General features: G+C 36.6%; 2 protein-coding genes across 4 annotated transcripts in view; both read right to left on the bottom strand.

Moving 5' to 3' along the window:
- Positions 1–1,520: 1,520 nt before the first annotated feature.
- The window catches only part of LOC134841070 (tyrosyl-DNA phosphodiesterase 2-like), a 124,596-nt gene continuing 98,507 nt past the window's right edge, over positions 1,521–27,609 (bottom strand). For 2 of the 3 annotated variants that reach the window (XM_063856843.1, XM_063856842.1), the window contains exons 2-8: positions 5,599–5,723; positions 5,373–5,459; positions 4,326–4,566; positions 3,224–3,425; positions 2,641–2,925; positions 2,457–2,492; positions 1,521–2,041 (exon numbers count right to left, since the gene is read on the bottom strand). In XM_063856843.1, coding sequence (XP_063712913.1) covers positions 1,913–2,041; positions 2,457–2,492; positions 2,641–2,925; positions 3,224–3,425; positions 4,326–4,566; positions 5,373–5,459; positions 5,599–5,713 — 1,095 coding nt within the window. In that variant the 5' untranslated portion in view covers positions 5,714–5,723 and the 3' untranslated portion in view covers positions 1,521–1,912. The remainder of the gene's footprint in view (positions 2,042–2,456; positions 2,493–2,640; positions 2,926–3,223; positions 3,426–4,325; positions 4,567–5,372; positions 5,460–5,598; positions 5,724–27,609) is intronic. The other variant, XM_063856844.1, reaches the window with a different exon arrangement.
- Positions 8,314–27,306, bottom strand: LOC134841260 (glutamate--cysteine ligase catalytic subunit-like). Its single transcript, XM_063857123.1, has 15 exons — positions 26,700–27,306; positions 24,024–24,115; positions 20,889–21,008; positions 18,483–18,548; positions 18,281–18,400; positions 17,439–17,715; positions 17,022–17,156; positions 16,664–16,805; positions 16,137–16,267; positions 13,008–13,100; positions 12,820–12,924; positions 12,667–12,751; positions 9,885–10,069; positions 9,266–9,386; positions 8,314–8,881 (listed from the first exon to the last, which is right to left on the bottom strand). Exons 1-15 carry the CDS (start codon positions 26,859–26,861, stop codon positions 8,634–8,636), a joined length of 2,082 nt encoding a protein of 693 aa, XP_063713193.1. The 5' UTR covers positions 26,862–27,306; the 3' UTR covers positions 8,314–8,633.

Raw genomic sequence — 27,609 nt, 5'->3', positions numbered from 1 at the left:
AACACCCCACGCGAAATGATGTAATCAACGTATGCGAAAAAGTTCTTCTAAAACATCCGGCCCTGCCCAGGTTCGACCCCTCCTCTCTACCTCTACGCTACAAATCCATGATACCTTGAAGCTAAAGACTATTCGAAAAACAAAACTGCTCGTATCAAGGCGAAGTCCTGAATGTTCTGACTGCCTTTTAAGGTCTATGAAGCAGTAATAACATGAAAAAATATATATATTAATTAAAACAAAATGAAAGTTTTTTTTTTAAAAATTGAGATTTTTGTGAAAATTATCCCTCCACACGCCATATAAAGTACGAAGTGATAAATTTCGCTACTAGTAACAAATCAATTATGGCAAATAAGCTTCCTGCAACTAATTTGGATTGACTTCTAAGACCGATTAAATCCCCGCTTAAGTGTTAATAGCCCGAAATATATCGCGCATTAATTTTCCAAATTGACCAAAAGAGCGATTTTTAAACCCCGTCATTAAGTTACAAAAAATGATCACAGGAAAAAGATCTTTTCAAATTTAAGCTCAGGACAACAATACCTTTCAAACGATATGAAAAAATTCCGTCACAAATGGCTAGTTAAAAAATATCAAAATATCTCGGAAAAAAGCCACCCCGAGCACAAATATTCCGTTACGAAAGTCGGAACATAAACAGTCGGTGTTAAAATCTTTACAATAGCTGTACTTAATAGCTGGTTATTAATCAAAATGAACACTTTCAAAATGAACACGTTTTATCGCAACAATATTTGCGTCTTAGGTTGAAAAGATAGTTCATACTATAACACAAGCATTGCTTGTGTAACAAGAAAAATTGTCTAAGCCCAATATCATGTGGATTTGTTCTGAGTGTCATGTGAAAAAATTGAATCTGTTAAACGTATGTTTTTAACGAGCTCCAACATGTCTGAAAACTTGATTTGAATCATATCATCTGCAGATCGCAATTACGATTTTGAGAGAGCAACAACTTTGTTTCAGGGCCGATATTCTTTTCAAAACCTTTGTACAATATTTGCACATTAAGAATGTTAACTCGCGCTCAAAATAAATAGACCAATCGCTTAACACTGTACCAGCAGTTTCGCTTGAGTAAAAAAAATCAAACAAATACGCTAAAAATTAAAACTGATTTTTCTAGACGTTGTTTTTAGAATAGCTAATTCATAGCCGTAGAGTTAAAACGCAAATAAAAAGTCTGCACTCTCGCTAAGATGAAAGCATCTCTCTCCAATTACTAAATTTTTTGTATCGAAAAAGCGACAACTTGCGTTAGCAACAATTAGTAGTCTTTAACTGGTTACATCGCAATCAAAGCCGAACTGCTTACAGAAACTCCTGGTAGTTATCGGAGTGCCAGCGCTCGCCCAACGCCAGGCGAGATTTTAAGCTACTATTTATCACTTGGTACAAATTTGTCGCTTTTTCTTGATACTACCAATTTATATAACAATAATTTTTTCTTTTCCTTATTTAGGAGATTACACTGGATCTCCCTATAAGTTACGCACTGTACAAACTTTTATTTCAATTATTTAAAAATTGTAAAACTATTGACAACTATTTACAAAAGTACGACAATAATGTCATTTTGCAAAGGCACATGGAAAACGATGACACAAGGAAAACGCAATTAAAATTAAGGCACTCATAGTAACCAAGCAGCACTTGTATTACAATCCATCGCGATTGAAATTTTAAGCTTAGGTAAAACCCTCGAAAAGAAAAAAACTTCAGGCCTCGAAGCATGGCTTACTCTCATCTCGAGACAGAAACGTAACACTTTCTCATTCTTTCGGCGAACAGATAAAAAAGTCCGAGATGATATTGGGTAACAATTATCGACATTTAGAAATAGGCAATCGTGATGGTTTTATACATCACGTGACTTAAGTTTAGTTCAGTAGTATTGAGTGTTTTTGGCTCCTGGTTTGTGAGCAGCCAGATTACACCTGACCTCCCAACGTAAGTCCTGTCTCTTCTTGTCAGTTGGCACCACATATGGGTTACTTGGCGGCTTCAAATTGCGCTGAAACGAGCAACTTATATTACTATATCTTGATTGTTCTAAACTGAATTCAATTAAACATAATTTAGTTTTAGGTACAAGATTATTCCACAGAAAGTAAGAAGACAAATTTACTTATAACACTCCTTGAAAAAAAAGAGTACAATTGAAACAAAAATCGTCATTTTTCTAATTTCTAATATATTCTTGGTAACATAAATTTACGCTATTAGGCAAGTTTCTCCACTGGTGCAGTTCTTCTCCTTTCGAACAAGTTTATCGAAAGCTTTGGGAATAGCTCAACAATAAGTTTAAGGATAAAATTTTCAGGCTTAGTCTGCAAAATAAATGCCAGCAGAGACCAGCAATAATTAAAGTGAGTTCTATTTTGAGCTTTCTAGATATTATCTGCTTTCAGTTTGTTTCGTCTTCTCACCTTTTTGTTGACCTCTTCAGCCACTGCCATTTGCTCCTAAAAAGCAAAGATGAAAATTTGTGAAAATTCAGTAGAATTGCTAGTATATTTATTAATCATATCAGTTTTCAATTCAAGTAAGAATATCGTTTACTAAATCTGGAGGCCTTTCCACGTTAATCGATTTCTCGGAGCTTTCGCTTACCCTGATTCTCCACCTGAGTTGGTTCCGATTCTGCTCCCCTGGCGCTTTTCTCTCTTTCCAAGCCTCATTATACGCATTGAATCTAGACACCGGATCATTTCTCTTCTCCCCTCCCGAAATGTGACTGGGTGGAGCATGAAAATGAGAAGGGTCCGAACTTCTGGCACGCGCTGAGGTCTTGGTCACATGAGAAGCCGAGGAGGGTGATGGAGTTGGGCGAATGAAGGAGCGAGGTAGGTGGGGGTTGAATGGTTTGTTTTCGTCGTGAGACGGTCTCTGTGGATACTAAATTTTTTTTTCAGAATTCTCTTATTTCAATGCATAATTTCGGTGGTTTTTAATTTTCCCGGCTCCAACCCCCTCGTAAAATCACACTAATAAAAGTGTATAAAAATAGTTAATTCGGTAATTTACACGTTAGGTATGTTGATATGCGTGTTCACGCCGACATGCTTTATTACAGTTTAGAACATCGAAAGTCACTTTAAATCAGGCTTTCGTAAATCGAATTTCAGAAAAAATGAAAGGGGGAACTGAAAATGATTTCCAGTTGCATAATTTCATTCAAAAGACAAGGACTAACCAAGTCCGGTCTGGCGGAGGAAGGTGGCTTGTAGTAGTGCTGGGGTCTTTTGCACTCACTCACTGCACTCAGACCCCTCTGGTACAGCTGTCTCCACTCCTCATTCTCCTCACTGTTCTCTCCCCCAGTCAGACTCCTGTCCAGATCCAGAACAGATGGGTCATTGGCTCCAGTCACAGAAGAGGAGTTGAAAGCCGACTTTCTGCAACATAATGCACGAAAACGTCATTTACTAAACCACGTTGAAATTGATTTGAGTCACGGCTTCTCGTCAAATACGGCAACGGGAGCAAACGCCACTTTAAAAGGCCGAGTTGTTCTATTCTTAGCTGAACCAGTTTCGCCGAAGTTTGCAGTTTGCTATCCTGTTTGATGACTTAAGTAAGTCCAAAATGTTTTGTATATCAATATCACCACTATTCTTAACCTTAAGGATCGTTGAAATCAATAATTGGATTAGTATCAAGGAAAGAAGAGTGACGGAGAGCATGAAACTAATCTAATTATGAATTAAACAATACTTAAGGGTAATGAATGTTGTCGAGTAATTTGACCATGAAACGTTTTGGACTTTCATCTTTAAAATATGATAGTTATGCACAGGGGCGAATTGGGGGGGGGACGCCTTCCATCTCAGGGATTCGACCTCCTGCTGACCCAAAGGGTCCCCCTTAGGTACTTCTAACTTTGGGGGGGGGGGGAGCGCGTCAAAAAACAGCGATTTTTTTTGTCAAAATTGTCCAAAAAGTGCTCAAAAACGGCTTTTTTGACCTGTTTCTTTTTTTCACAAAAATTTGCCTGCGGCACAGAAATTTTGTTTGGCCAAAACGGCGTTTTTTAGTGCTTTAGGCGAGCTCGGAAAATCAATTTGGTCGACCTAAAAAAAGGTCGAAATTTTTTTGAAAATCCGCCCCACCCCCCTCCTCGAGAAAATCCTAGATCCGCCCCTGGTTATACATATACAATTATGAAGTACCACATGCACAATGCTAACCCATCAATAAAGACTGCTTCTGTTATAGAAAACGGACCACATGGCCCATTGAGAGGTTCACAAAATGCACAACAATTGCATTTTTTATTATATTTTATTGTTTTATACCTCGGAGCCGTGACTCTCTTCATCTTCCTGCTGTTCTTGGACCTGTCTCTGGGCTGTCCATTCTGACCCTGTGCCCCCGCAGCCGTCTTTAGTGCATTATGATGGCGAGCGTGCAGGTGCTGTTCAGGGGAGGAGGAGTAGGCTGCCACCCCCCCTCTTCTGTCACCTCCGTCCTTCGAGTCATAGCTGATCTGACTCTCTTCTAGAGTGGACGAACAGTCTGCGTCAGTCCCTGTCTTGCCTAATAGTACAAACAAGAATAAAATTTGTTTCCTAGGCGATTTCAAAGGCAGAGTTCGAACCTTTTTCGAAAAATGTATCTACGTTTGATAAACTTTCCATTAGAGTTCACCCTAGGCAGATGCACATCCTTTTAAAGGAGGAACTTTGGCAGTTATAGTTTTTTCTTTATTTTTTGTTTTCCACGCAAAATCAGGAACCACGAATAATTACCTGAATGGATCGAGTGATCAACCAAATTAAAGCCCTTTCAACCCTGATTCGAACGACTTCGAAAAATTTCCTGTGCCGAGAAAAACTGGTTTAAAATTTTGACTTTTAATACAATTTGAGCAAGTAAAGCGAACGAGTAACAAGCGTTATATAAAAATTTTGGATGTTTCACTCAGTGCTTTCTTGTCAATAAAGATTATCTTAAGAAAAATTTAAGTTTTTTTCTGTTTGTTATTCATTTTTCGCAGAAAAATTTTGCCGATTGTGTCTAAATCAGTAATTTTCTACGGGTTTGCATAGCTCTCGGATCACACCATGCCATAAAAAGACACTGATATGAAAAGAAACGGAAAAAAAAACATTTTTTTAAGGAATATGGTCGTAAAAATTTGGTGCTACTTGCACAGCAACCGGCTATCGTTGTTCTTTAACGAGATTGTTTGTAAATTGGGCAGACTATTATTAGCTATGGAGTTTCATGTATGTTTACTACAATTACCCTTTATGGTCAAAATCGAAGCTAACACAACATCTCCATTATGTTCAAAAACTTATTTTTTGTATGGCATCAAGAAGACGAATTGAACAACTCACCTGAGACTGATGATGTGTTAGCATGATCTCCTGATGCACTTGGACATTTGTTTTTCCTCTGATCATACTCTATCAATTTCCTAAGGTCTGAAAAATATATATTTTATGAAAAAGCTACTGACCAATATAATGACTGTGCAAACAACATTCAGATTCCGTTACATTTTGAGTGCTGAAAGCTATTTCGAATTCTTGTAAGTTTTAAAATCCAAACTTAATATTTTACCTTGAGCGAACTCAGCTAGCTTGGAATCTGGGACTGAATTGTACCCTAGTATCTTTAGCTGCTTTCTCACATCGTCAATCGTGAAGGTGAACTTCAAATCAGAATCAGATGACATAATAACATCTGAAAGCAAAAAAAGGCCTCAAAACAAAAATGGTCTCTTGTCGATCAGCTATGCAGATTAGGCACAATGAAGTCCACCACCACCAACTTACATATTTACTGAAGCCAATCAGTAACAACCTTTTGTCTAAGCAATGTTCGCTAACCTCTTTTAAGGAAACAATTACTTATTTGACTGACAACCGTAATTTGAAAAGCAAAACATAGCCAACAGACAGTTCGAAAAGAGTCATGAACGCAATTAAACAAAAAAAACTGACATGTTTTTATGCAAAAACTTCAACTTCCAAAATTTTGAGAAAAAATAGATGGCCTCAAAGCTCTTTTATAACTTAGAACAATTTATGATTGTCACTTTTTTTGGATCAATTGAGCAATCTCCCCCCCATTCTCGCGTGGGGGGGAGATAGCTCAATAGGTACTTGAGGCATGTTTATAACCACTTGAAAATAGTTTGAATGACATGAAATCATAAAACATATTTTCCAACGAATGTGGAAAGCCAAAATTTACGATGAAAAAGCTCTAAAGTTTATTTAGATTGAAAAAAGAATCAATAAAACAAGCATAAAAAGCGACTTTTTTCTTTCTTAAAATGACAAAAAAACTTTTTGCGAACAATATTAAGGTGCTGCGGAGAACCGTTTATGCTATTCAGATACAAGTCTAGAGCACCAGCGTTTTTCGATGAGGCTATGGTCGCCTAAACAAAATTTTGCAAAAAAAAAACATTTTTTTTTCATAAATTTCGATTTTTTTTCAAAATTTTCTCGATACTCATGTAAGATAAACTTCGTTCGGTCAATTGATTGCTATAAACAAATCATCCATCTACTTGCGTTTGCTGATGTCTTTTTGTAGAGTTTATTCGTGTTTGCTGGGGGGGGGGGAGATAGCTCAATTGGTCATTACGGGGGGGAGATTGCTCAATTGATCCCTTTTTTTTGATAAAACTAACCCAATATGGAAAAATTGGATCAATAGGTAAAAAATTTTTCGCTTGCAAAACTAATGCCTTTTTGGTGACCTTTGCACCTTTTCCATTCAATAGTGGAGTTTGCCCGAAATGAACTGAAATGAAAAGGAACTAAAAGTCATTAAATTTGAGCCTGAAATGTTTCCCGAGACAAGAAAATTTGGTTTAAAATTTTGACTTTTAGTTCATTTTGAGCAAGTAAAACGATCGAGTAACAAATGGAAGAACGCAGAAGTAACAAACGCAGAAAATGGAACTGTAAATTTTCGATGAGCAAAAATATTTTATTTTCAAATCCACAAGATTGCTCTGATAGGTAACAACATATTTTGAAGACATAAGTGGAAATCAAGTTGAAAAAGTTCTTTTTTTTCTGGTTTGAAATTAAATGCAAATTACTAGCTGGAATGTGATCACAAGATTTACTATTAAAATTAAAAGACTTCACTATTAATTCAATAACTTTTACTCCAAGGAAAAATTGAACCAACTTTTTTCTGACGCGTTTTCAATGTCGCCAAGTATAGCTTTTCACTATACATTTGAGCATCAAAGGATCGAATCCCCAATGTCTGCATTCAACTTCCAAACAAAAAGGAACTCATGGCATTAATTTTAGACTGAGTTAATTGCATTGTAATTCACGTTTTTCGACTAAATCATATCGTGTCCCTTCAAAGCGAAAACCGGATTATGTATTCGAGTTTTGAAATTCATTGAGCGTATTACGCGTTCTATCTCGCCTGATGTTTCGATCAAATAGCATGATAAAGCATAATAAAAAACTAAGTTATCAATTCAGTATGCTCGTGGTGCTTATTTCCTGAGTCAAGATCAGCGCCGGCACTCAAATAATAAGATGACACTTAGTGAAAGCGAAATAAAAAAAACAAGTTTAAAACTTGCAGCAGATTGTATTGAACCCACAGAGTAAATTCGTTGCTAGATTACATTAAAAGTTAGCTCTCATTCGCTTTTTTTTTTTACAAATTTACGTTCTGCTAATCAGAATCCAGCATCTTGTCTTTTTTATTTATCTTGGAGCATAATTTTATCGTTGGAGCATGAAAAGGGGAAATTAAACAGGTGATCCTGATATATTTCTTTGAAGTCCCAAGAACTATATCGAGCTTTCAAGTGGTTGCACTGCATCTCAAACAATGCAACCACAGCAATTAAAATTTTGAATTATAATTGAATTATTTTCATCATCAACAAAGTTTCCAAACGTTTCTTCCAAACTTTTTCAAAATATTTTCTTTAAAGACTGAGATTTATTATGACCAGGAAGAATTATTTTCGGTGCAGCCAAAGAGGCTACTTTAATGCCGAAAAATCAAAAAGAGCCAATTTCAGGCTTTTGCTGAGAAATGGTAACCCAGCTTCAGAAATATTGACCGTTGCCGCTATTATCATTTCAAATTTTGTGCATAAAACGATCACAGAAAACAAACTTTGCTGCGTTGTCTTGTAATGTAAAGCATCATTCGCTTCTTGATAATTGGGCTGTGACAGGACAAAGATCAAAGAAACGAGGGATGCAAGTAAAAAGGGTAAAATCAACAAAGACCTGTAGGTAACGATTTTAAATTCTTTTTTAAGCCTTCAAATCAGCTGAAAATACTGAAATCAATGCGCCAAATTTCAGAAAAAGCCGCAAAAATTCTTCCTGATTAGGATAGATCTAAATACAAAGAATAGAACTCTTATTTCACTTTCTTCTCCGGGAACGAATATTGACATGTAAATGTAAGTAATATCTTTACAGAGCCGTATACCATGTATATATGTCTACAATTCAGGTTTGAAACAAAAATAGGTTAGCCTCTAAAATCTAAAAAGCAAATAGGATAATTGGTTCCGCTTGAAAAGCAGGTTTTTTCAGGGACCTATCCATATTCCAGGGACCCAACCAAGTATCATATTTGCGCCAAATCTAGTCATCGTTACAATTGCATCCGTCTAATCTGTCTTGGGCTTTGAGCTGTGCCTTGCTCACTTCAAGTTGTGAGGAGTTTTTAAGCTTGAACAGGACAGATTGATCTTCAATTTCGCCAGTGATAATCTGGTTGTATCTCCACATGAGGTCGTAGGTCATCTCCGGGGTCACCACACTGTCTTGTTTGTACAGAGGGTGCGACTGGACAAACTGTCGCATCCAGCTGGCCCATGTCTTTAGTTCACCTGGAGTAAAAGTTCATTAGAAATCCAAGGAAACGATTAACCTGATTTCAGTGCGATGTTTTAGCTGTATTAATTCAGCTTATTACCCTATGCAACCTTCCCATTTACCTAGGAAAACCACAAAAATTTATTGAGAAAAAAATCACCAGAAACAGATTTATACTCAACTATTTTAGTGTAATCAGTGGTTGCAATGTTGTATAAGATCTAAAATGAATTGATTTGGGATCTCGAAGTACCAAAATAAGCGAGCTGGGATAGAACGCGTCATGATAAATGGAAACATTCATTGTCGGGTGTGAGAGGCGACAACCAGACGTGAAATTTCTTGGATTAGATCGAGTATCAAAATCAATCAACAGAAGTGTTTTTTAGTTGACTTGCCTGATGCGCGTTTGCCGAGTAGTGAGAAGTAGCTGGAGAGGGAACACCTGGTGAGGACGTCTATGTCCTCCATGCCATTCAGGTAGTCCTGCAGCATCGGAATCAGACCCTTGAACCCACACTACAGCAAAACAATACTCCATATTCAAACGATGGGCTCAAATGAACCATTATACGAATGATGAAAGGTCAACCTCTATACTTTTTATGCGATCAAAACAATTAGATCAATTAACAGGTCATCCAGCTCATTAGTCAGCCACCAGTCATGTTTTCTACATAATCCAAATTCGTCAGTTATTTTAAAGCTCTTTCGTGTTCTGATTTTTTGATGATCTTGTTTAAAATAGACTTGATGTCAGTACACTGGATAAGGAAGAATCAATTCAAAACATCTTCATAATTAAAAAATATCTTCATTGTTTTATTCTAATATTACTGTTTTTCTCTCGGCTGAGTTTGACTTAATGTCTTGTGAGTGCAAATGTGCATACATAGTATGTGCAGATCAGTCACAGTTACGCTCTTGCATTCAGTTCAAAGAAAAGATGCGATCTTTCCGAACAGACCAGAATGCTTCCAAATTTAGACTGGGAAATCATAAAAATGAGCATTTTACCTCGCCTGTCGGTTTTCCATTCATGATAGTGTTGATGTCCATTTTGTCGCAGCAACATTTCTTAAGTAGCTCTCCATTTTCAACATTGCCACTGCTTGAGTGGTTTACTGTGGCTTCCGTTCCATTTTCGAAGAATTCTGCACCTACGGCGTTCTCGTTACCCAGGAAGTAGCAACATTTTCCATCTACAATCACAAATACTCCAGATTGACTTAAGAAATTCATCTGTTCAAACGTGAGAAACACTCAATTATCTATTAGTTAGAAAAATAAATATTTTGTGCATATACTAATCGATCGATTATTTGTTATGCTCCCAGAAAGCTCACTCTTGGGGACTATTTTACCACATCCACTTTGGTGGACCAACCCTAATAAAATTTTGAAATAGTTTTTGGTACCCAATAAAACAATCTGAGGCGGGAGTGCGCTTCAACAAACCGCAATCGTTGGTCAGGCCCTTCCGAAAGGGGGCATTTTGGAGCTGTTTTTTAAATATTTGATAGCGGCGGAGAGAATGTTGACTAAATGGGGTCATTAAATGCTTTTAGAGTGCTCGAAAATTCGATTTTAATCGCGCTTTAAAAAGATCGCTACCCCCCTCCCCCCTCAAGGATTCGACCCTCTCAACAACCAAAGGTTCCCCCTTTGGTATTATTTTATGACATCCAATTTAGGCCGACTAACCCAAAAACTTTTGTAAAGGCGCCAATATACATTATTTTGAAGGCGAGCGCGCGCTGAAAAAAACGCAATTTTTCGTCAATATTTTTCAAAAAAACCCAAAAAGGGATTTTTGACCTTTGTTTTCAAAACTTTACTTGCTGCGCTAAATTATTTGGTCAAAACATGGTCTTTTTAAGGTTCTGAGAGTGCTCGGAAAACCAATTTGGTCGAATGTAGAAAAAGGTCGATATGTTTTCGAAGATCCGCCTCCGTTTCTCCCACCCTCGAGAAAATCCAAGGTCCGCTACTGAACCCTTCCCGGTATTAAAAAATCCTAGAGCCTCCTAGATACGGTTTTACAATTTTCATCCATTCAAAAAACATCGGATTTTTTGTTTCAAGGTAGACTGGCATGTTGTTAGGCAAAAGGAAAATTCATTGACAACGTCAATTTATATTCATAGACTACCAGCAGCAAACTGAAAGTTCAAACAAAAGCTTTACCATCGAACTTTAATTTTCAAATTTCCAGTCGATTAACTGCAAAAAGAAGCACTCAGCGGGCCACTTAAAAAAACAACTGCTTAAACTCCACTTAAAAAGTATTTGTTCGGTCCAGACTTCAATCTTACTTCTCTCTTCATTACTTTTCGTCGTTGGCCATAAGATCATTTTTGACGAGAGCATAAAAATCAACGAAAAAAGAACATAGTCTAAATAAAAAAACTCATTTTAAAAACTATTTTACAATATATTTAATAGCTTATTTATAGCTTTTTGGAAAGCACCAACTAATTTAATCAACCTGTCTAAAATAACTTCAACCTGACAGTCGGTCAAGAAATGCCAAAACTTTTGAAGACGTTAAAGCGTAGCGAGGTTGACAGTGATGCCACGTATTCGAGGCTCCTCAAGACACTCAACGACAACTGCTGGAAACCAGACAGATATCTCGGGAAACGACCGGCTCACGAAACTGTTGCCGCAGGTTAGTCCTAATTTCGCCTAGAACTTTAATTAATTTCTGGGAAGATATGCCCTCAATTATACATCATACTTTATGAAATGAGCAAGTTATCGTACTGTACTGACTACCATCTTCGGGTTGAACTGAGCTATCAGGAGTTTCAAAACTAATGATCTTCAATGTTATAAACAATTCGATCACCTAAAAGCTTTCGTTGAGTTACCTAGGATACTTTAGGTGGTTTGTTACACGAGTTTAAGTTACTCCAAGAAGTCCCGTAAGTCATCTAGAGGGCTATATTAAAATCTTGATTAAGTTTTAATGCATCTCTCTTACTCCTATTCTGTTTTCACAGACGTTTAAAGCAAGTTGAGCTACTATTACATAAATAGAAATTTTATTTCAATCGCTTCATGTTACTACCCAAGATAAGGGGCAAAAAATTTCGAACGCAAACGTTTTCTTTTTTTTTCAATTCAATTCTTTTTTTTTCAGAAAATTATGTCCTAGTTGCAAGCAAACGGCTACTCTTGTTACTTTTTAAGAAACAAAATTGATTGTATCATGTAATTTCTAACACTAAATTTGCAGACTTCCCAAAAAGAAAAACAAAACCAAGCGAAACACGAGCCGAGTTCATTCCTATACCCTCACGACTTCACCTACGCGAGGACTCGCGCCTCTTTTTCCGACGTTACAGAGTCCAAGGTTTCCGCTGGCAGCCACGCCAATTAGGATCTGCTGACCGGACATTGAACCCTGGAACCCAATTTGTGGAACACGATGATCCCTTATTGCTCCAGTTCAACATCGACGGAACCCGGATTCTCTCACGATCTCAATCCCTGTCTTCATTGTATTGAGTTCATGAGAGAGACTTTAAGCCGTATTCCAAACTTAGGTGCTGCCACTTAGAATTCAACTTGCCTTCTTACTGCCATTAACTGCGTATGATGCTTGCTAATTATCAAATTGATTGCTTAATTCTGTTAGGGTTTACTATCTGAAAAGTTTTCGGACCAAAATTTTTTTTAAATCTGTCCGAGAACTTATATGCCAATTTGATTAAAAAAACAAACACAGGATCAGTTGATTTTTTTTTCTATTGGGGAGAACAGTCGACCTTTATATAAAAAACATCCAACTCACCTTCACACTTCAGAGAGTTGACAAACCAGAACTTCCCTTCCAAAACCGCATTTCGCTTCGAGGCATTTTTGAAATTCTCTTCCAGCTAGAAAAAAAACTGAAACATAACTCAACAATTTTCTGGAGAAAGCGGCAGCTATGAATGTGACTTACCTTTGACATAGGAATGAGAAGATTGAGGTCATATGTCAAAATAACCCTGGATAGTAGCACAATGAAAACTGCAAATGCGGCATTTTCAAACTCAGTAGCTTGCACCTAAAACAGGGTGGCATTTATCAAAAAAAAGATTTTGAACATTAAACATCGAGTAGCAAGTTTGAAATTGATGTCTTCCTTACATCAATTGACCTGAACTCCACACGCCATCCGATGTTACTATCGGGCGGAGGCAGTTTGAACCTCATCGACTGCCAATTTGTCGAGTTGATGTTCTGAAACACAGAACGGTGAATTTTTTAATCAAAACAAACATGCCTTAACTTTTTCTGTAGCTCAACGTGCTTCAATTTACACATCGCAAGATTCTATCTAATGCATTTCCAATAAAACCTAAAAACACTCCGCATAGCGACGAAGCTGCACTTTGCAAGCACAAACAGCGAAAAGCTCTAGCAATTCAAGAAAACAGAACTAAGCTTTCAGAGAAACCAAGACCGCCCCCGTATCAGGTCGAAGGTAAGCTATATGAGAAACAAAAGGCGAAGTCCTGAATTTTCCGAATGCCTTTTAACGTCCAAGTAGTATATATAAATATAATTTTAAACAGACGTAAATTTAACGACAAGAAGAGAATTACATCGGAATCTCGCTTGAACAAACTAGACTCAATTGTAGTTGATAATCTATCTGATTATTGTGTTTGAAATTGTTTGAAAACCTCAATCCCCATTTCAATAGTTTTGAATTAAGCTTCTATAACCATTGATAGGAGGTTGTGAAAAACACAAGATGCCACGATAGAAAACTCATTTTAGAATCGTGAAGCAACTTCAAAAAATAAAAGAAAGAATAAGAAAAATCAACTCAGAAACTCTCAAACTCAAAAATAACGAATAAAAAATCAACTTTTCATCAAAGAATTGGCCCAGTTTTTATTCAAAATGGAAAACAACGCTCAAAATAGTATAAAGCGTAAGCAGCAAAAAGGAATGATCGAACTATGATTCAATGAAAATAAATACATAAATGAAAGACTATAATTAAATGAAAAAAGACAAACCAAGCCAAAAAGTGGGAATAATCGTTTTTGTAAAAAAGACACAAGAAGGAATAAAGCGTTCGTAAAAATAATTAGCTTGCCACTCAATAACTTCCGCGTTAATGAAATAATCGCGGATGAAATATCTTTTCAATTTTGAGCCCGCGGTATCAATATCAGTCAGATGGTATGATATAAAACACCAAATCAAAAACGGTTTGCTCAAAAATGAAAATATGCCAGATGAAAAAAACTACCAGACAACAAATATTCATAATTTCATAGGCAAACATAATACGCTCCTCTCCTACCTTGTAGACTCAGAGTCCACAAAGACTCAAGTTTTAACTCAGGGGCTACGCTGCACTTCGCAAAAGCAAGCAAAAAAACAAGGAAAACTAGCTCGTAAACAGAGGCGAAACTGAACTTCGCATCACTTCCGATGCAACAAAAACATGAAAACAAAAGTAAACAAATGTTAGAAAAACTAGGTTACCAAAATTTCAAATTTAAAAGTGATATGGCAACTAAGCCGAAACCTTTTACCAGAAAAAATTAAACTGCATTTATACTAGAAAACAGGGTCCGGACAGGACTCAAAATCCTGACCTTAAGGTGCAAAGGCGGCCGTTTTACCTCAATGACAAGGGGAACAAACCTAGAAATTATCAAGCTTCAATAATAAAGCAAGTAGGAAAAGCAAATAACATTTGTAAGAAAAGTTTTTTATGGGGAAAAAGTCTAGCTCCAGTTTACAAAACACTTGCTATCGCAGGAGTAAAATTGGCTTTAAAACTACCAACAATAAACAAGTAAAACTAGAAAAATAAGAATTCGGCTTTTCTAGGAATCGAACCCAGGCTTGAAGATTAAGTTCCCGCATCTGTGCCATTGCCGCTTGACAACCGCAAAACAAAAAATGCTTTTTAAATGCTTATGCTAGGGGGCTATTCTCATGAGCGAAAGACCGAATGCGCGAAAAAACTCGTGAGCGAATGACTGAAAAACAAAATTAGCCGAAAGTCAAATTTTAAAAAGAAGCAATTGCCATTCAATTAAATGAAGCAATATTTCGCTTCTTTCATAACGAACTCTTGAAATATAAAATTTGTTGCGATTCGGCGGCATCAGTGACCTTTTGGAAATTTTGCATATTCCTGCCGTTTTTATATTCGGCCAAAATCAATACTCATTCCCTAAAAATATTTGTTTCTTTCCAAATTTTAGATTACTGAAATCTGATTGGCAGATTTTTATTTTCGCGCATTCGCTCCTTCGCGTATGAGGGATTCCATCTTTAATTCCGAGTTGCGTTGAAATAATTGGAATTCCTAATACGACACTACTCTTGCTAGCTCGCTTGGGTTTACAATTTCATACTTATTTATACTTTCACACAAAACGAATTACATAAAAAACGAGCTCCAAATTTAGGAAACGTTTTGCTACCTTGTAGACGAATAGCTTCGAACACAAACAGACAGTTAATAAAAAATAAAGAACGAGGAGGAACCTGAAATAAAACGAGTATTTGTTCGAAAATACTCAAGACTTCGAATTTCATAGAAAAATTCGTGACTTGTAAAATCTTTTACGCTGAAAAATTTACGGTTAAATTTAATTTGAAAAATTTAATCAATAGTTAAGTTCAGATCGTTTGCTGGTAAATCTAAAAAACTAAAACTTTCTTTTTAAAAGGAAAGTCAGGCTCCCTTATTTGCATCATTTCCACTTTTTTATTGGTGGCAAAAATTTTCTTTCAAATAAATATACTCAGACTTTGAATTTAAAAGGAAAATACATCCCCATAAGAGCTCTTTGAATTTCAATATCATTATGACAAAAAAACTTTTAGATCAATATTATTAAGACTAAATATTTTTTGGTCTAACTAACCCAATTTGAGAAAACTGCACCAATAGATTTTTTTGATAATTAAAATCCACTTTCAAAATCCCACTACAATTTGTCGCTTCATATTTGGAGAGGGTAATTTTTCTTCAGTATAGCAAAAGAATTTGAATCAAACTTAAAACATATGCCAACTCGCGATAAAAAACAAACTTGAGTGCGAACAGCCAAGTCTTTTCCTGGCGTAGAAAAAAAACAACGTCCTGAAAGAGACTCAAAAGTCAATCCATAAAAAAAAATTGAGCGTGAAGAAAGTTCAAGATTTCACTATATAACAACATACACGAGTGAAAACTGGTTCATTTAATAGCACTTAACACATTGAATGAGATATGCACGTTAACTTTATCAGACCAACTTCAAAGTGGTTTGTGTGGAGGAGGTAGTTTTGTGGCTCAGCCGCTTGTCCAGTCACCATCTCCTTGTAGATAGCCAGGGGATCCCGAATGAACAGATGGGCTACGTGGTTCGCAATGTTTTCCGGAATGCCTAAAACGGTGGTTTAGTTATTATGAATATCTCAATAGGACTCAGATAACATCTAATCATTGTTAGAATAATTGAAGAATTTAGAGAAACTCTATAAGTAATCAGCAGACCGAGAGGCGCTAATACAGAGGACCTTTACAACTACTAACAAAAAAGTTGGCAAGAAGCTGGTAACTTAATGCAGAACCATTTTTTATTGGGAGCGCTTAAAAACAGAATAATTTTCTATAATTTTGGGTGAAAACTTTATGCTTTTAAAAACCCCAGTGTGGTCCCTTCAAAGTTCGGAGGGTGAAAGGGGGTATGAGGAAGTGGACTTTTGTTGCCGAAGCGGCGAGATTCCTGACAATTAAGTACTGCAGAGAGTTCTCATACTGCACATTGTATGCTTCTTGCCTTCTTTGAGCATGTGTTGTCGGATTTTCTCATTGGTAGGCACTGGGATGTCGTTGAAGCACTGGTGTTTCTCTGATATGTAGAGGTCTATCGAACTGTAGCGTGACTTCGGAACCTTCATATGCTCATTTTCACCTTTATCCTGAAACACTCCTGATATTCTAGCGATATTATTCATATTAAATAAGAAAATCGAAGCCCAGATAGTCCACGCTAAGATATTTTTAGGAACGAGTTTTTGTGCAGCTAGGAATGTCATTTTGGTTAAATTTTCAATTCAGAAATAAACAGAATTAGCTTTGATATGAATTGTTTGACAAACCTAACGCCACTACCGTTTCCACATTATCGACATCACCTGTTGTGTGGTAGTCTGTTTCTCTTCTCTCTCGACAGGAGTTCGGTCATCCACCGACTGTGAGATGATGTTCCACCTGACGTCATCGTCCACTAGATATCCGTTGAAGATGGGAGCGGAGGCAGATAGAGCCATCTAAACCACCAAATCTGCTGCTAGATAGCAAGAAGAAACAAATTTGTATTTAAGGATCGGACATAAAAGAGGAAATTTTAGGGTGGACGACCCCCCTAAGGGTTCGAACTCCTCCCCCTAAGGATTCGACCCAGGAATTCTCGGTATTATCTTACGAAACATCCATTTTTGGACACCAACCTGAATCAGTCGAATTGAGCGAACAAATTCTAATACTTTGTGAAAAAAAAACGTATAACAATCAATCAAACTGAAGATCAAAGAACATAAAGAATGACCAACCAAAATAGGTGTCAGCGTTGCCAATTGATCGTACAGTTTACAAGCCTCCTGTTCAGACTGTGCCTGGAATGTGATTTGAAGAGCACACGAGCCCATTCCAAACGCCATCGCATCCCCGTACACGTGGTCTGTCATTGCAGCCGATCTCGCGTCTCCCCCATCCCAGTCTGGTATGTTGGGTTGGTTGAAGGGCGATGGGGTGTGTTTGTCCTTGAATACTGGGATGTTGATGGCAACTTTGGAGCCTCTCCTTTTTCTGATATTCTTAGACAGAGTTCTGAAAACACGCAATGATCTTTACTTTTTTCTTCACTTATTTGCGAGACTTGAAATCCCATACCAAAAAAAAACTTAAAAAGCCTGTACAAACTAATTATACTAGACTAATTGTCTTGTGAGTGCAAATGAGCATACATTTTATGACCAGATCAGTCACAGCTATGCTGTTGCATTCAAATCAGTGAAAAGAAAACATCTTTTTGACACACCAGAATGCATTGCAATTAAAACATAAGTTATCATCATTCGATAAAAACTAGTCCATTCCAATAAAAAAAATCACACAATGGTATAACTTGGGGAATGTTAAATTGGACAGGGTGATAAATTCCTGGAAAGATTCATTCACATGGATGATGTATTAGTCCTATAGTATTTTTTTTTAATTTCCATTAAAATGGCTGAGATGATATAAATCAGTGAAATCAAAGTGACGCATATTGAAGTGTCAAATGATAACTATTTCTAAGAGGCAATGAGAAGCTGAAAAAACTCAAACTCAAACTTTTGTAACCAAATTTCATCCCATCTATCATCATTCAATGCAACACAAGAACACTCACCTGAACCTGGGATGACTGGAGTAGATGACTTGATCGCTGATGAAAACAGACATCGAGCTCTCACTGTTGGACTCCGGGGAGGCCTCCGTATGGGGAATGGTGCTGTCCGGACAGCCTAGGCTGGAACAAAGCCAAAATTGAAACATAAGACTCTAAAAAAACATTAGCATTTGATCTCTCGTGGCTATAATTGATTACTTACAGTGGGAATGTTGGATACCACAAGTAGAACTGGTTCGGTTTCAAAATCGAGTTGAGCAGTGTACGCCTAGAAAAAGCATTGAAGGTGTGCGAAAACAGGGTAACACAGAGGCGAAGCTGAGCTCCGCACCACTTGCGGTACAAAAAGTAAAGGATTCGAGCAACAAGACACTCAAGAACTATCAAAGAGGACTTCGAAAGTTGCAAGCGTACAAGAAACAAAAAAATTTAATTAATTAGAGTTTCATGTGGGGTTGCATTTGAGCATTCGATTATTTAAATTTGGGGCCAAAATTTTAATCATCTCATAAATAGTATCGGAAACTCGTAGGGAACAAAATTTTACCTAAATAAGCCGACAGCCAATTAGCTGAAAATCAACCAAAATTGTTCGGCAAAACCTTTTTGGAAAATATATATGTACTGCCCGAATAGTACCCGCAAAAGGCATATAGGTACCGAAATCAAGGTGATATTCACAATTCGGAAACTAAACCAAGAGCTAATTCGAAAGCCGAAAAAACAGCAGCAAAAAAGCAATATCGATGTTTTACAACTATACATACAATCAACCAATCAGAATGAAAGAAGATAGTTTTGAAAAAAAACATGCCAAGACAAGAGAATGCAAAATTAGCATAGAACAAAACTTACCGAGCGTTAAAACAGAAAAGGCCTCAGCAGAATCCCCTTCATACCGAAAAAAAATCGTAGTACAAAATTAGTCCCCCTTCCCCTCAGAACACACGCGCAACATTTGAATAATCAAATAGCAACAGAAATAGCGAAGCGAAAACAATAAAACGAAGCAAATTAGCTCGTAAACAGAGTCGAACCTGAACTTCGCATCACTTGCGAGACAACACAAACATAAAAAAGTAGAAATATAAAATGTTAGAAAAACTAAGTGTACCAAAAACTAATATTTCGCATCTCTCGACAGAAGTCCATTCTAGGCAAATAGATCAAACATTTGAATATGAAAATAGCAACGGAACAAAACTTACAAAGAGAAAACAAAGTCGACAATTTTTGAGCAGACACAAGTTGAGCCAAAAAAAATTGAGCCGAGAATTGTACCTCTGAAACTACATTGAACAACACTTGCACTTGCAACTACAAAGAAAGTTGCGTTCAGCATAATCATAATCAAATTCCATAATGTGGCAACTACGCCGAAACTTTTCGCCGGAAAAAAATAATACTGCACTTATACTGAAAAAATTGGGTCCGTAAGGGGCTCATACCCCCGACCTTTGTGTCCAAAGACAACGGCTTCTCCTCCAGGTCAAGTGGGAACAAACCTGGAAATTATTAAGCTTCAATAAAAAAGCAAATACGAAAAGCAAATAAGATTTGTAAGAAAAGTTGTTTACGGGAAAAAGACCGTAGGGTGCAAAGGTGACCCACGTTACTTCTTGGCCAAAGAGGAACGGACCTGGTGTTTTAAATGTATTTGTTCAGTATTTGTTCGGGAACGTATCAAAATAATCTGGAAGTGAAAGAAATTAAATTGAACGTTTTTAAAATTGACAAAAAAAAATTATTTCGTTACAATTTTGAGACATGAAAACTACTTTCAACTACGAGAATACAATAACTTGATCAGGAAAAGTAGCAGATAGAATTCAAGTTGACAGAGTAAGACAACAAATGCGTCTAGCAATTTTGAACAAAATTACCAAAAATTTCGAGTAGATTTTATTCTCATTTGATAAGACTTCAGGCTTGCTTGGTCTTCGTTTTTCAAATGAAATGGCTAACTCCAAAAAAGGGTTAGAATCCAATGAGAAAAAATCGAACTTGAAAAACTCGAAAAAAACTTACAAAAATTGTGCAAAAACTAATCAACTATTTTAACAGCACTAAAAAGAATGCGATGGATACCACCGATCGAACAACTAAAAACAACAAAAAGTTGAACCAATTCTTTTATTTGAACTGAGAAAAAAAACAAAAAATTGAAAAAATGTCGAAATATTTGTTTAAAAATTTTTGAAATTAAGAAAACTTTGTGAAATTTTTTTGAGTTTAATTTATTCACTTTTGTTAAAAGAGTCTAGAAGGTTGATTTAAACTTTTCCGAAATTTCATAATAGAAGTCAATCACTCTCACACAAAACCAAAGAAAGTTAATCGAAAAAACAACTATTCGGAAAATGAGCCGACGAAATTAAAGCCGACCTCTTCCAGCGCCGAAATTATAGCGAATATTTCGACACAGAAAAAAAAAATCTTAACAGGAACCCAAAGCCCATATCTAACATGCAACTACTACATTCTATATTAATTGAGCTAAATTAATGGATGAAAGAAATGGATGACGCAAGATAGATCTATAGAATAATGGCTCCAAGAAATGAGGTGAACGTCCTGTTTTCCGAAATGTTTTTGAAAAGCTCAGTACCTGTTGCGCATGTTGCTCTCGACGGTGTTAAGGTGGTTGATGATACCCTTGTAGGGCTTATCAGGCACACACTCCACCATATACTCTGCAAACTCCAGAGTGAACATTGCCCCATTGCCACTAGAAATCAAAACAACCTCACATTAAGAAACAACAAGCTTTAAAAGAAATCCGCATAAGCATACCGCTATAAACTTGCTTCAACTTGTGTTTTATCACTAGTTGTTCCTAATTTCAATATGAACTCCACTTGACAATAGCAGCACGTGTAAACAAATGTTACAACGTATCTATTAGCGGCCTACTCTCATTCTTAAACCAAATAAGGATAGCCGGTTACTTTGCAAGTAGCACAGAATATCCGACCAAAGTCTTTAGAAAACTACGGTTTAGAAAGTTTTTTTCTTCAAATTAGTGTAGTTTTTCTGCTTGGTGTCATAAAAAGATCTGACGTAAAAATTTAATTTAGACATGTTAGACAGTCATAGCAATATAGGCAAATTGGACAAAAAAACTTGAAACTTGAAAAGTTTTTGGTTCCCAAAATGAAGCTAAAAAATTCCTAAAACTAGTTTTACTTGCTTAAAATTAAGTTTTAAGGACATAAATTATGCATAATTCAGCTGTGGTAATCCTGCTCGCTTGCTTTATTCGCTCGAATTAAGGCAAAAAATCAAAAATTTCAAACCGGTTTTTCTCGACACTAGAAAACTAGGGGCCCAGCTGAAAGCTGGAGAGACCTGTTTGATTATTTTAATATTGATTATTTTAAAATTGTTTTAAAATTTCAGGTTTCTCAAGTCGATAGCGCCCTTCCTACGCAAAAAAAAGTGAAAGAGAAGCTTATGCATTCATTGGTAACGCTTTTGTCCAAGCATTGCAAATATGACTATAATATGTTGACTATAACTGACATCACAAAAACGTTCTGGAACAAACCGACCTGATTAAAGAGAACTAGCGTAACTCGTGCAACTTTTCGTTGGACTTCTTCGAACCATACAAAAAACTCAACACAAAGCCAGAAGTACCAAGCAAAAGCGAGAAAACGTAAGCATAGCGGATTCCATTGTCTAAAAAATACACACAATAAGTATATTGAATCTTTGTTCCAATGCCAAAAAAACTTTTAAAAAACTTTTCCTAAGTGTACAGCTCTTCCCCGAGACAAGTTAAGGACCAGCCGCTTGTGCGGGGGAGTTTCCTACAACCTGGTCTATCGATTAAACCCTTAATTCCAAATCTGGATGGGTAGTTTTTGAGGAAATCGATAATTTCCGAAAAATAGGCAAAAAAATCAAAAAAGTGACTTTTCCTAAGTGTATAGCTCTTCCCCTAGACAAATTAGGGACGAGCCGTTTGTGTAGGGGGGTTCCTACAACCTGGTCTATCGATTAAACCCTTAATCCCAAATCTGGACGGGTAGTTTTTGAGGAAATCGGAAAGATTTGAAAAAAGGCCAAAAAAGTGACTTTTCCTAAATTTATAGCTCTTCCCCTAGGCAAGTTAAGGACCAGCCGCTTGTGCGGGGGAGTTTCCTACAATCTGGTCTATCGATTAAACCCTTAATTCCAAATCTGGATGGGTAGTTTTTGAGGAAATCGATAATTTCCGAAAAAATAGGCAAAAAAATCAAAAAAGTGACTTTTCCTAAGCCTATAGCTCTTCCCCTAAGCAAATTAGGGACCAGCCGCTTGTGCATGGGGGGTTCCTACAACCTGGTCTATCGATTAAACCCTTAATCCCAAATCTGGACGGGTAGTTTTTGAGGAAATCGGAAAGATTTGAAAAAAGGCCAAAAAAGTGACATTTCCTAAGTCTATAGCTCTTCCCCTAGGCAAGTTAAGGACCAGCCGCTTGTGCATGGGGGGTTCCTACAACCTGGTCTATCGATTAAACCCTTAATCCCAAATCTGGACGGGTAGTTTTTGAGGAAATCGATAATTTCCGAAAAAATAGGCAAAAAAATCAAAAAAGTGACTTTTCCTAAGTCTATAGCTCTTCCCCTAAGCAAATTAGGGACCAGCCGCTTGTGCATGGGGGGTTCCTACAACCTGGTCTATCGATTAAACCCTTAATCCCAAATCTGGACGGGTAGTTTTTGAGGAAATCGGAAAGATTTGAAAAAAGGCCAAAAAAGTGACATTTCCTAAGTCTATAGCTCTTCCCCTAGGCAAGTTAAGGACCAGCCGCTTGTGCGGAAGAGTTTCTTTAAACCTCGTCTATCGATTAAACCCTTAATTCCAAATCTGGATGGGTAGTTTTTGAGGAAATCGATAATTTCCGAAAAAATAGGCAAAAAAATCAAAAAAGTGACTTTTCCTAAGTCTATAGCTCTTCCCCTAAGCAAATTAGGGACCAGCCGCTTGTGCATGGGAGTTTCCTACAACCTGGTCTATCGATTAAACCCTTAATTCCAAATCTGGATGGGTAGTTTTTGAGGAAATCGATAATTTCCGAAAAAATAGGCAAAAAAATCAAAAAAGTGACTTTTCCTAAGTCTATAGCTCTTCCCCTAAGCAAATTAGGGACCAGCCGCTTGTGCATGGGGGGTTCCTACAACCTGGTCTATCGATTAAACCCTTAATCCCAAATCTGGATGAGTCGTTTTTGAGGAAATCGAAAATTTCCGAAAAAATGGGCAAAAAGTGAAAAAAGAACCGAGTTGTGAAGCTTTTCTAAGACCGTAGGGGAACTTTCTAAGGCAGGTAGGTGAAACGCTACTGAATCCATTGGTACCACTTTTATGAGAATATGACGGGTAGTTTTTTGGGAAAGCGAATTTTTCGAAAAAGCGTCTCAAAAAAAAAAATAATAAAAAAAAAAAAAATAAAAAAAAAAAAAAAAAAAAAAAAACCAGATCTCACCTGGAAAAAAAAAAAGTTTTCATAATACCTGTTTAATAAATCAAACAGGAATTTTTTTAATGTGGTTCGAATCACGACTGAAAAGGCTTTAAAGTGATATATCACTCAAGCCTGTCCGATGATTGTTTGTAGAACCTGATTTTGCGTGGAAAACAAAAAGAAAAAAAGCTAAAACAAACCCGAATACAAAGTTCCTCCCCATTTTCAATGGTCGGAACACAAACTGAACAAAATTGTAAAAACTGCTCATGAGTTGATTTCTACTCACAGGTCTTTCATCTGTTGCAATTTTTCAGTGGACTCCAGCATCAGCTTCACTCGTTTGTTTTCATGGTCAAACTCCACCATGATTCCTTCTAGCTGAAACACAGTCACATAATCATCATACTTGACTAATTGTTAGAGTGCGCAATATGCTACAATATAAATTATTCAGTGCAATCAGTCTCTCATACATCGTCAGTGAAATACTATTTTCGTTCAAATGTAATTTCAATTAGAAAACATTCAGATAAAACAGCTTAATATAGACAAACCTATTGATCTAGGTTGTCCATTTAGAAAAAAGATATCCGGTTACTGTGCAAGTAGCACAGAATGTTCCTACCATAATCCTAAAAACATACAAAAAAGTTTTTTTTTCAATTTATAGTCGCTTTTTCTGAGCGGTGAGATAAAAAGATTTTAATGAAAAACTAGAGCTTGGGCATATTCGCCAGCCACAGTAAAATAAACAAATTGAAAACAATGTTTGTAGAAAAATGAACATAAAAACAATAGAAAAACTTCAAAAAACATTTTTTTGCAATTTTTTGAGCTTTTGACTTTTGTTTAAAGAGGGGCTACAACACTAAACAACACTAACTTCTCGAGTAAGTTTATACCGCTTAAACTTAGCAACTGTAAGCTTTCAAGCTTTAAAATATTTTTTTCTAAGCCTGCTCGCTCACTCCGAATTAGACTAAAAATCAGAAATTTTGAGCTCGACACTGGGATAATCTTTTTTGAAAATTTAAGGTCTTCCGAAGCACGACTGAAAGAACTTTCAAAGGATATACCACTCGATTCTCTCCAATGATGTATTTTATCACTAGTTGTACCAAACAAATGGAATTACTCTTTGCATAATAGTTTTTTTTTGAAAATCTTCATTGTCAAATAAGCGCTGAAAGAAACATTCAACACTAGTTGTCTTGATATTAAAACCAAGTTTTGTCAGCTTAAAATTTTATTAAAGAAGGTAATTTTCATATAACGCACGTTACTCGATGGCGGTTTCGCCCGAAATTTTAAACAGGTTTTTCTCGACACGGAGAATTTTGGAAACTTTTTAGTGTCGTTCGAATCACGACTGAACGGTCTTTAATATGATATACCACTTAAATCGCTCCGATGATTATTCTTGCTAGCTGATTTTGAGTGGAAAACAAAAAAAAGAAAAACTGAAACACACCCGAATACAGAGTACTCCCCATTTTCAATGCTCGGAACAAAAACTTCAAGAAAAGAATAAAAATTATTGGCATGAAAATTGTTCAAGAAAATAGTTGAAATTATTGGCATCAATCAAATTATTAAGAATTATTATTTCAATCAATTCAAACTGTATAAATTTTTCCAAAACAATTTAAATTTTTCTGATGTCTCTTAAGTTTTTTGCCATTCTTGGATTTTTTCGCAGTTTTAATTTCAATTGAGTGGGCTCATAATTTTACAGTTAAATAAATTGAAAGTAAAATGGCCATCACTGATATTGATTGATATTATTCTTGTGATGTTCTGTGTGGGGATAAGATGTCATCAGTTTTATCGTAGCCAGTCCCACGTTGTGCGGGCGGATGAGACTAGCACCCCTCAAACTATGACCGAAAGGGATTCGAACCCACGACCATAGTATGTAAGTCTGAACGTCTTGTTCACTCGGGCGCTCTAACGTTCCACAGGTATGGGTTGTTGTTTCGACCATTCAAAATGGGGAGGAATTTTGTATTCGGGTGTTTTAGTTTTTTCTCTTTGTTTTCCACGCGAAATCAGCTACCACAAATAATGATCGAACTGGGTTAAGTGATTATCATATAAAAGGCCTTTTAGTCCTGATTCGAGCCACATTTGAAAATTTCCAAAACGTTTTCCCAGTGTCGAGAAAAACCGGTTTGAAATTTTTGATTTTTTGCCTTAATTCGAGCGAATAAAGCAAGCGAGCAGTCTTTTTTGTTTTCCACGCAAAATCAGCTACCACAAATAATAATCGGACTGGGTTGAGTGATATATCATATTGAAGCCGTATCACTCGTGCTTCGAACGTCAAAACATTTCAAAGAAGTCTTCCCGGTGTCGAGAAAAACCGGTTTGAAATTTTTGATTTTTCGTCTAATTTCGCGCGAATGAGCAGGCTTACATTAACTTATTTATGCTTAATTTCAGGCTTGGATATTTAGTTTTACTCTAATGAAGTTAGCTTTTGGAATTTTTAGCTTCATCTTAGGAATCAAAAACTTGGGGAAAAAAACTTTAAATTTTTTTTTTGATTTTTTTGTTTTTCTTGTTATTTGTCTTCAAAAAGTGTTTTCCAAATTGCATATTTTACACTGACTGACGAAAACGCCTAAGCTCTACTTTTTCGCTCAGATTCCTTTATCACACCAAGCCGAAAATAGACACTAATTGGAAAAAAAAATTTGAAATTTTTTAAGACTGGTCAGAACATTCTGTGCTATTTGCACAGTAACCGGCTATCCTTGTTACAATTTGTCGTCGACTTCGAAGTTTGAAGGTAGGAACTAGGCCCTCAGACGTTTTCATCTTGCTTGTTTTGTGACTATTGTATGCTTGGTTGTTTAAATTAACACTGAGGTATACAAAAAAAGCAAAAATGTATGATGGGGAGCTTTAAACAGCAATTAATGTGCGGTATTAAAGAGGATGAAATACTTGCTGACCGTACCTCGTCGCCCCATCGGAGTATCTCCATCCACTTGGGGTGTTTCTCAGTGGCCATCTTCTTGTAGAAGTGCACAAACTGCTCTAACCCCGCCATCTTCACCCACTCCAGGTACTGCTTACTGTCATGCCAGTCCAGCGGAGAGCCAGCCGCTACCAGTACCATTATGGGATTCCAATCGATCAAGAGAATTCAATTCCTTTTCTTTAGGAGATAATTCCTATCTATTTCTTCTAATCAGATGTATTACGACGATCAATGAATGGGACTGTTGTACAGTTAATAAGTAACTCCTCCTACTTGTAAACGAATCAATAGAACTGAACACTGATGAACATAAACTCCGTCTGATGCCTATCAAAGTAGAGCTAATATTTGATGATGCGACCTTGTCCAATCTGAACCTAACCGAGCAAAGTTGCAACAGTTAGACTAACAAGATGATGACAGGCGGTTGTGTGAATAAATTAACACGAAGATTTCTGAGCAATTTAGAAGGCCAAATACTTCACTTGAGTGGCTACTTTCAACTGCTCGGCAGTTTGCAGTAGAAAATTCAACTGCGTAACTGACGCGGTACAAAACCACCATGAGAGGTCAAAATCTATCTGAAAAGAATACTTGATAAAATTGAGCCTCTAGCCATTTGAAAAATTTAGTAGTGCACATTTTTATCTGCACATTAAAAACGCCGCTAAATGAAAAGGAGTAAATAAAAATCTTCAGATGAAAAACTGCATTTCTTTTCAATTCCTTCTCTGAGTAAAGAAAAATAATACAGCCGACTATCGAACTCCCACGTCTTGGGAACAAGTTTCTCTAGAAAAACAAATTCATAACCAAAATTTGGTCGAATTTAGTTTCTGCAGCGCTCCTCCGATACTGAACGGAAAGACAGCAGAATAAACTTTTC

This window comes from Symsagittifera roscoffensis, chromosome 3 (genome assembly GCF_963678635.1).
Source record: "Symsagittifera roscoffensis chromosome 3, txSymRosc1.1, whole genome shotgun sequence".
In the NCBI taxonomy this organism is placed as follows: Eukaryota; Metazoa; Xenacoelomorpha; order Acoela; family Convolutidae; genus Symsagittifera; species Symsagittifera roscoffensis.
The sequence above is the reverse complement of the archived record's forward strand: the minus strand, read 5'-3'. Positions and strand labels throughout refer to the sequence as shown.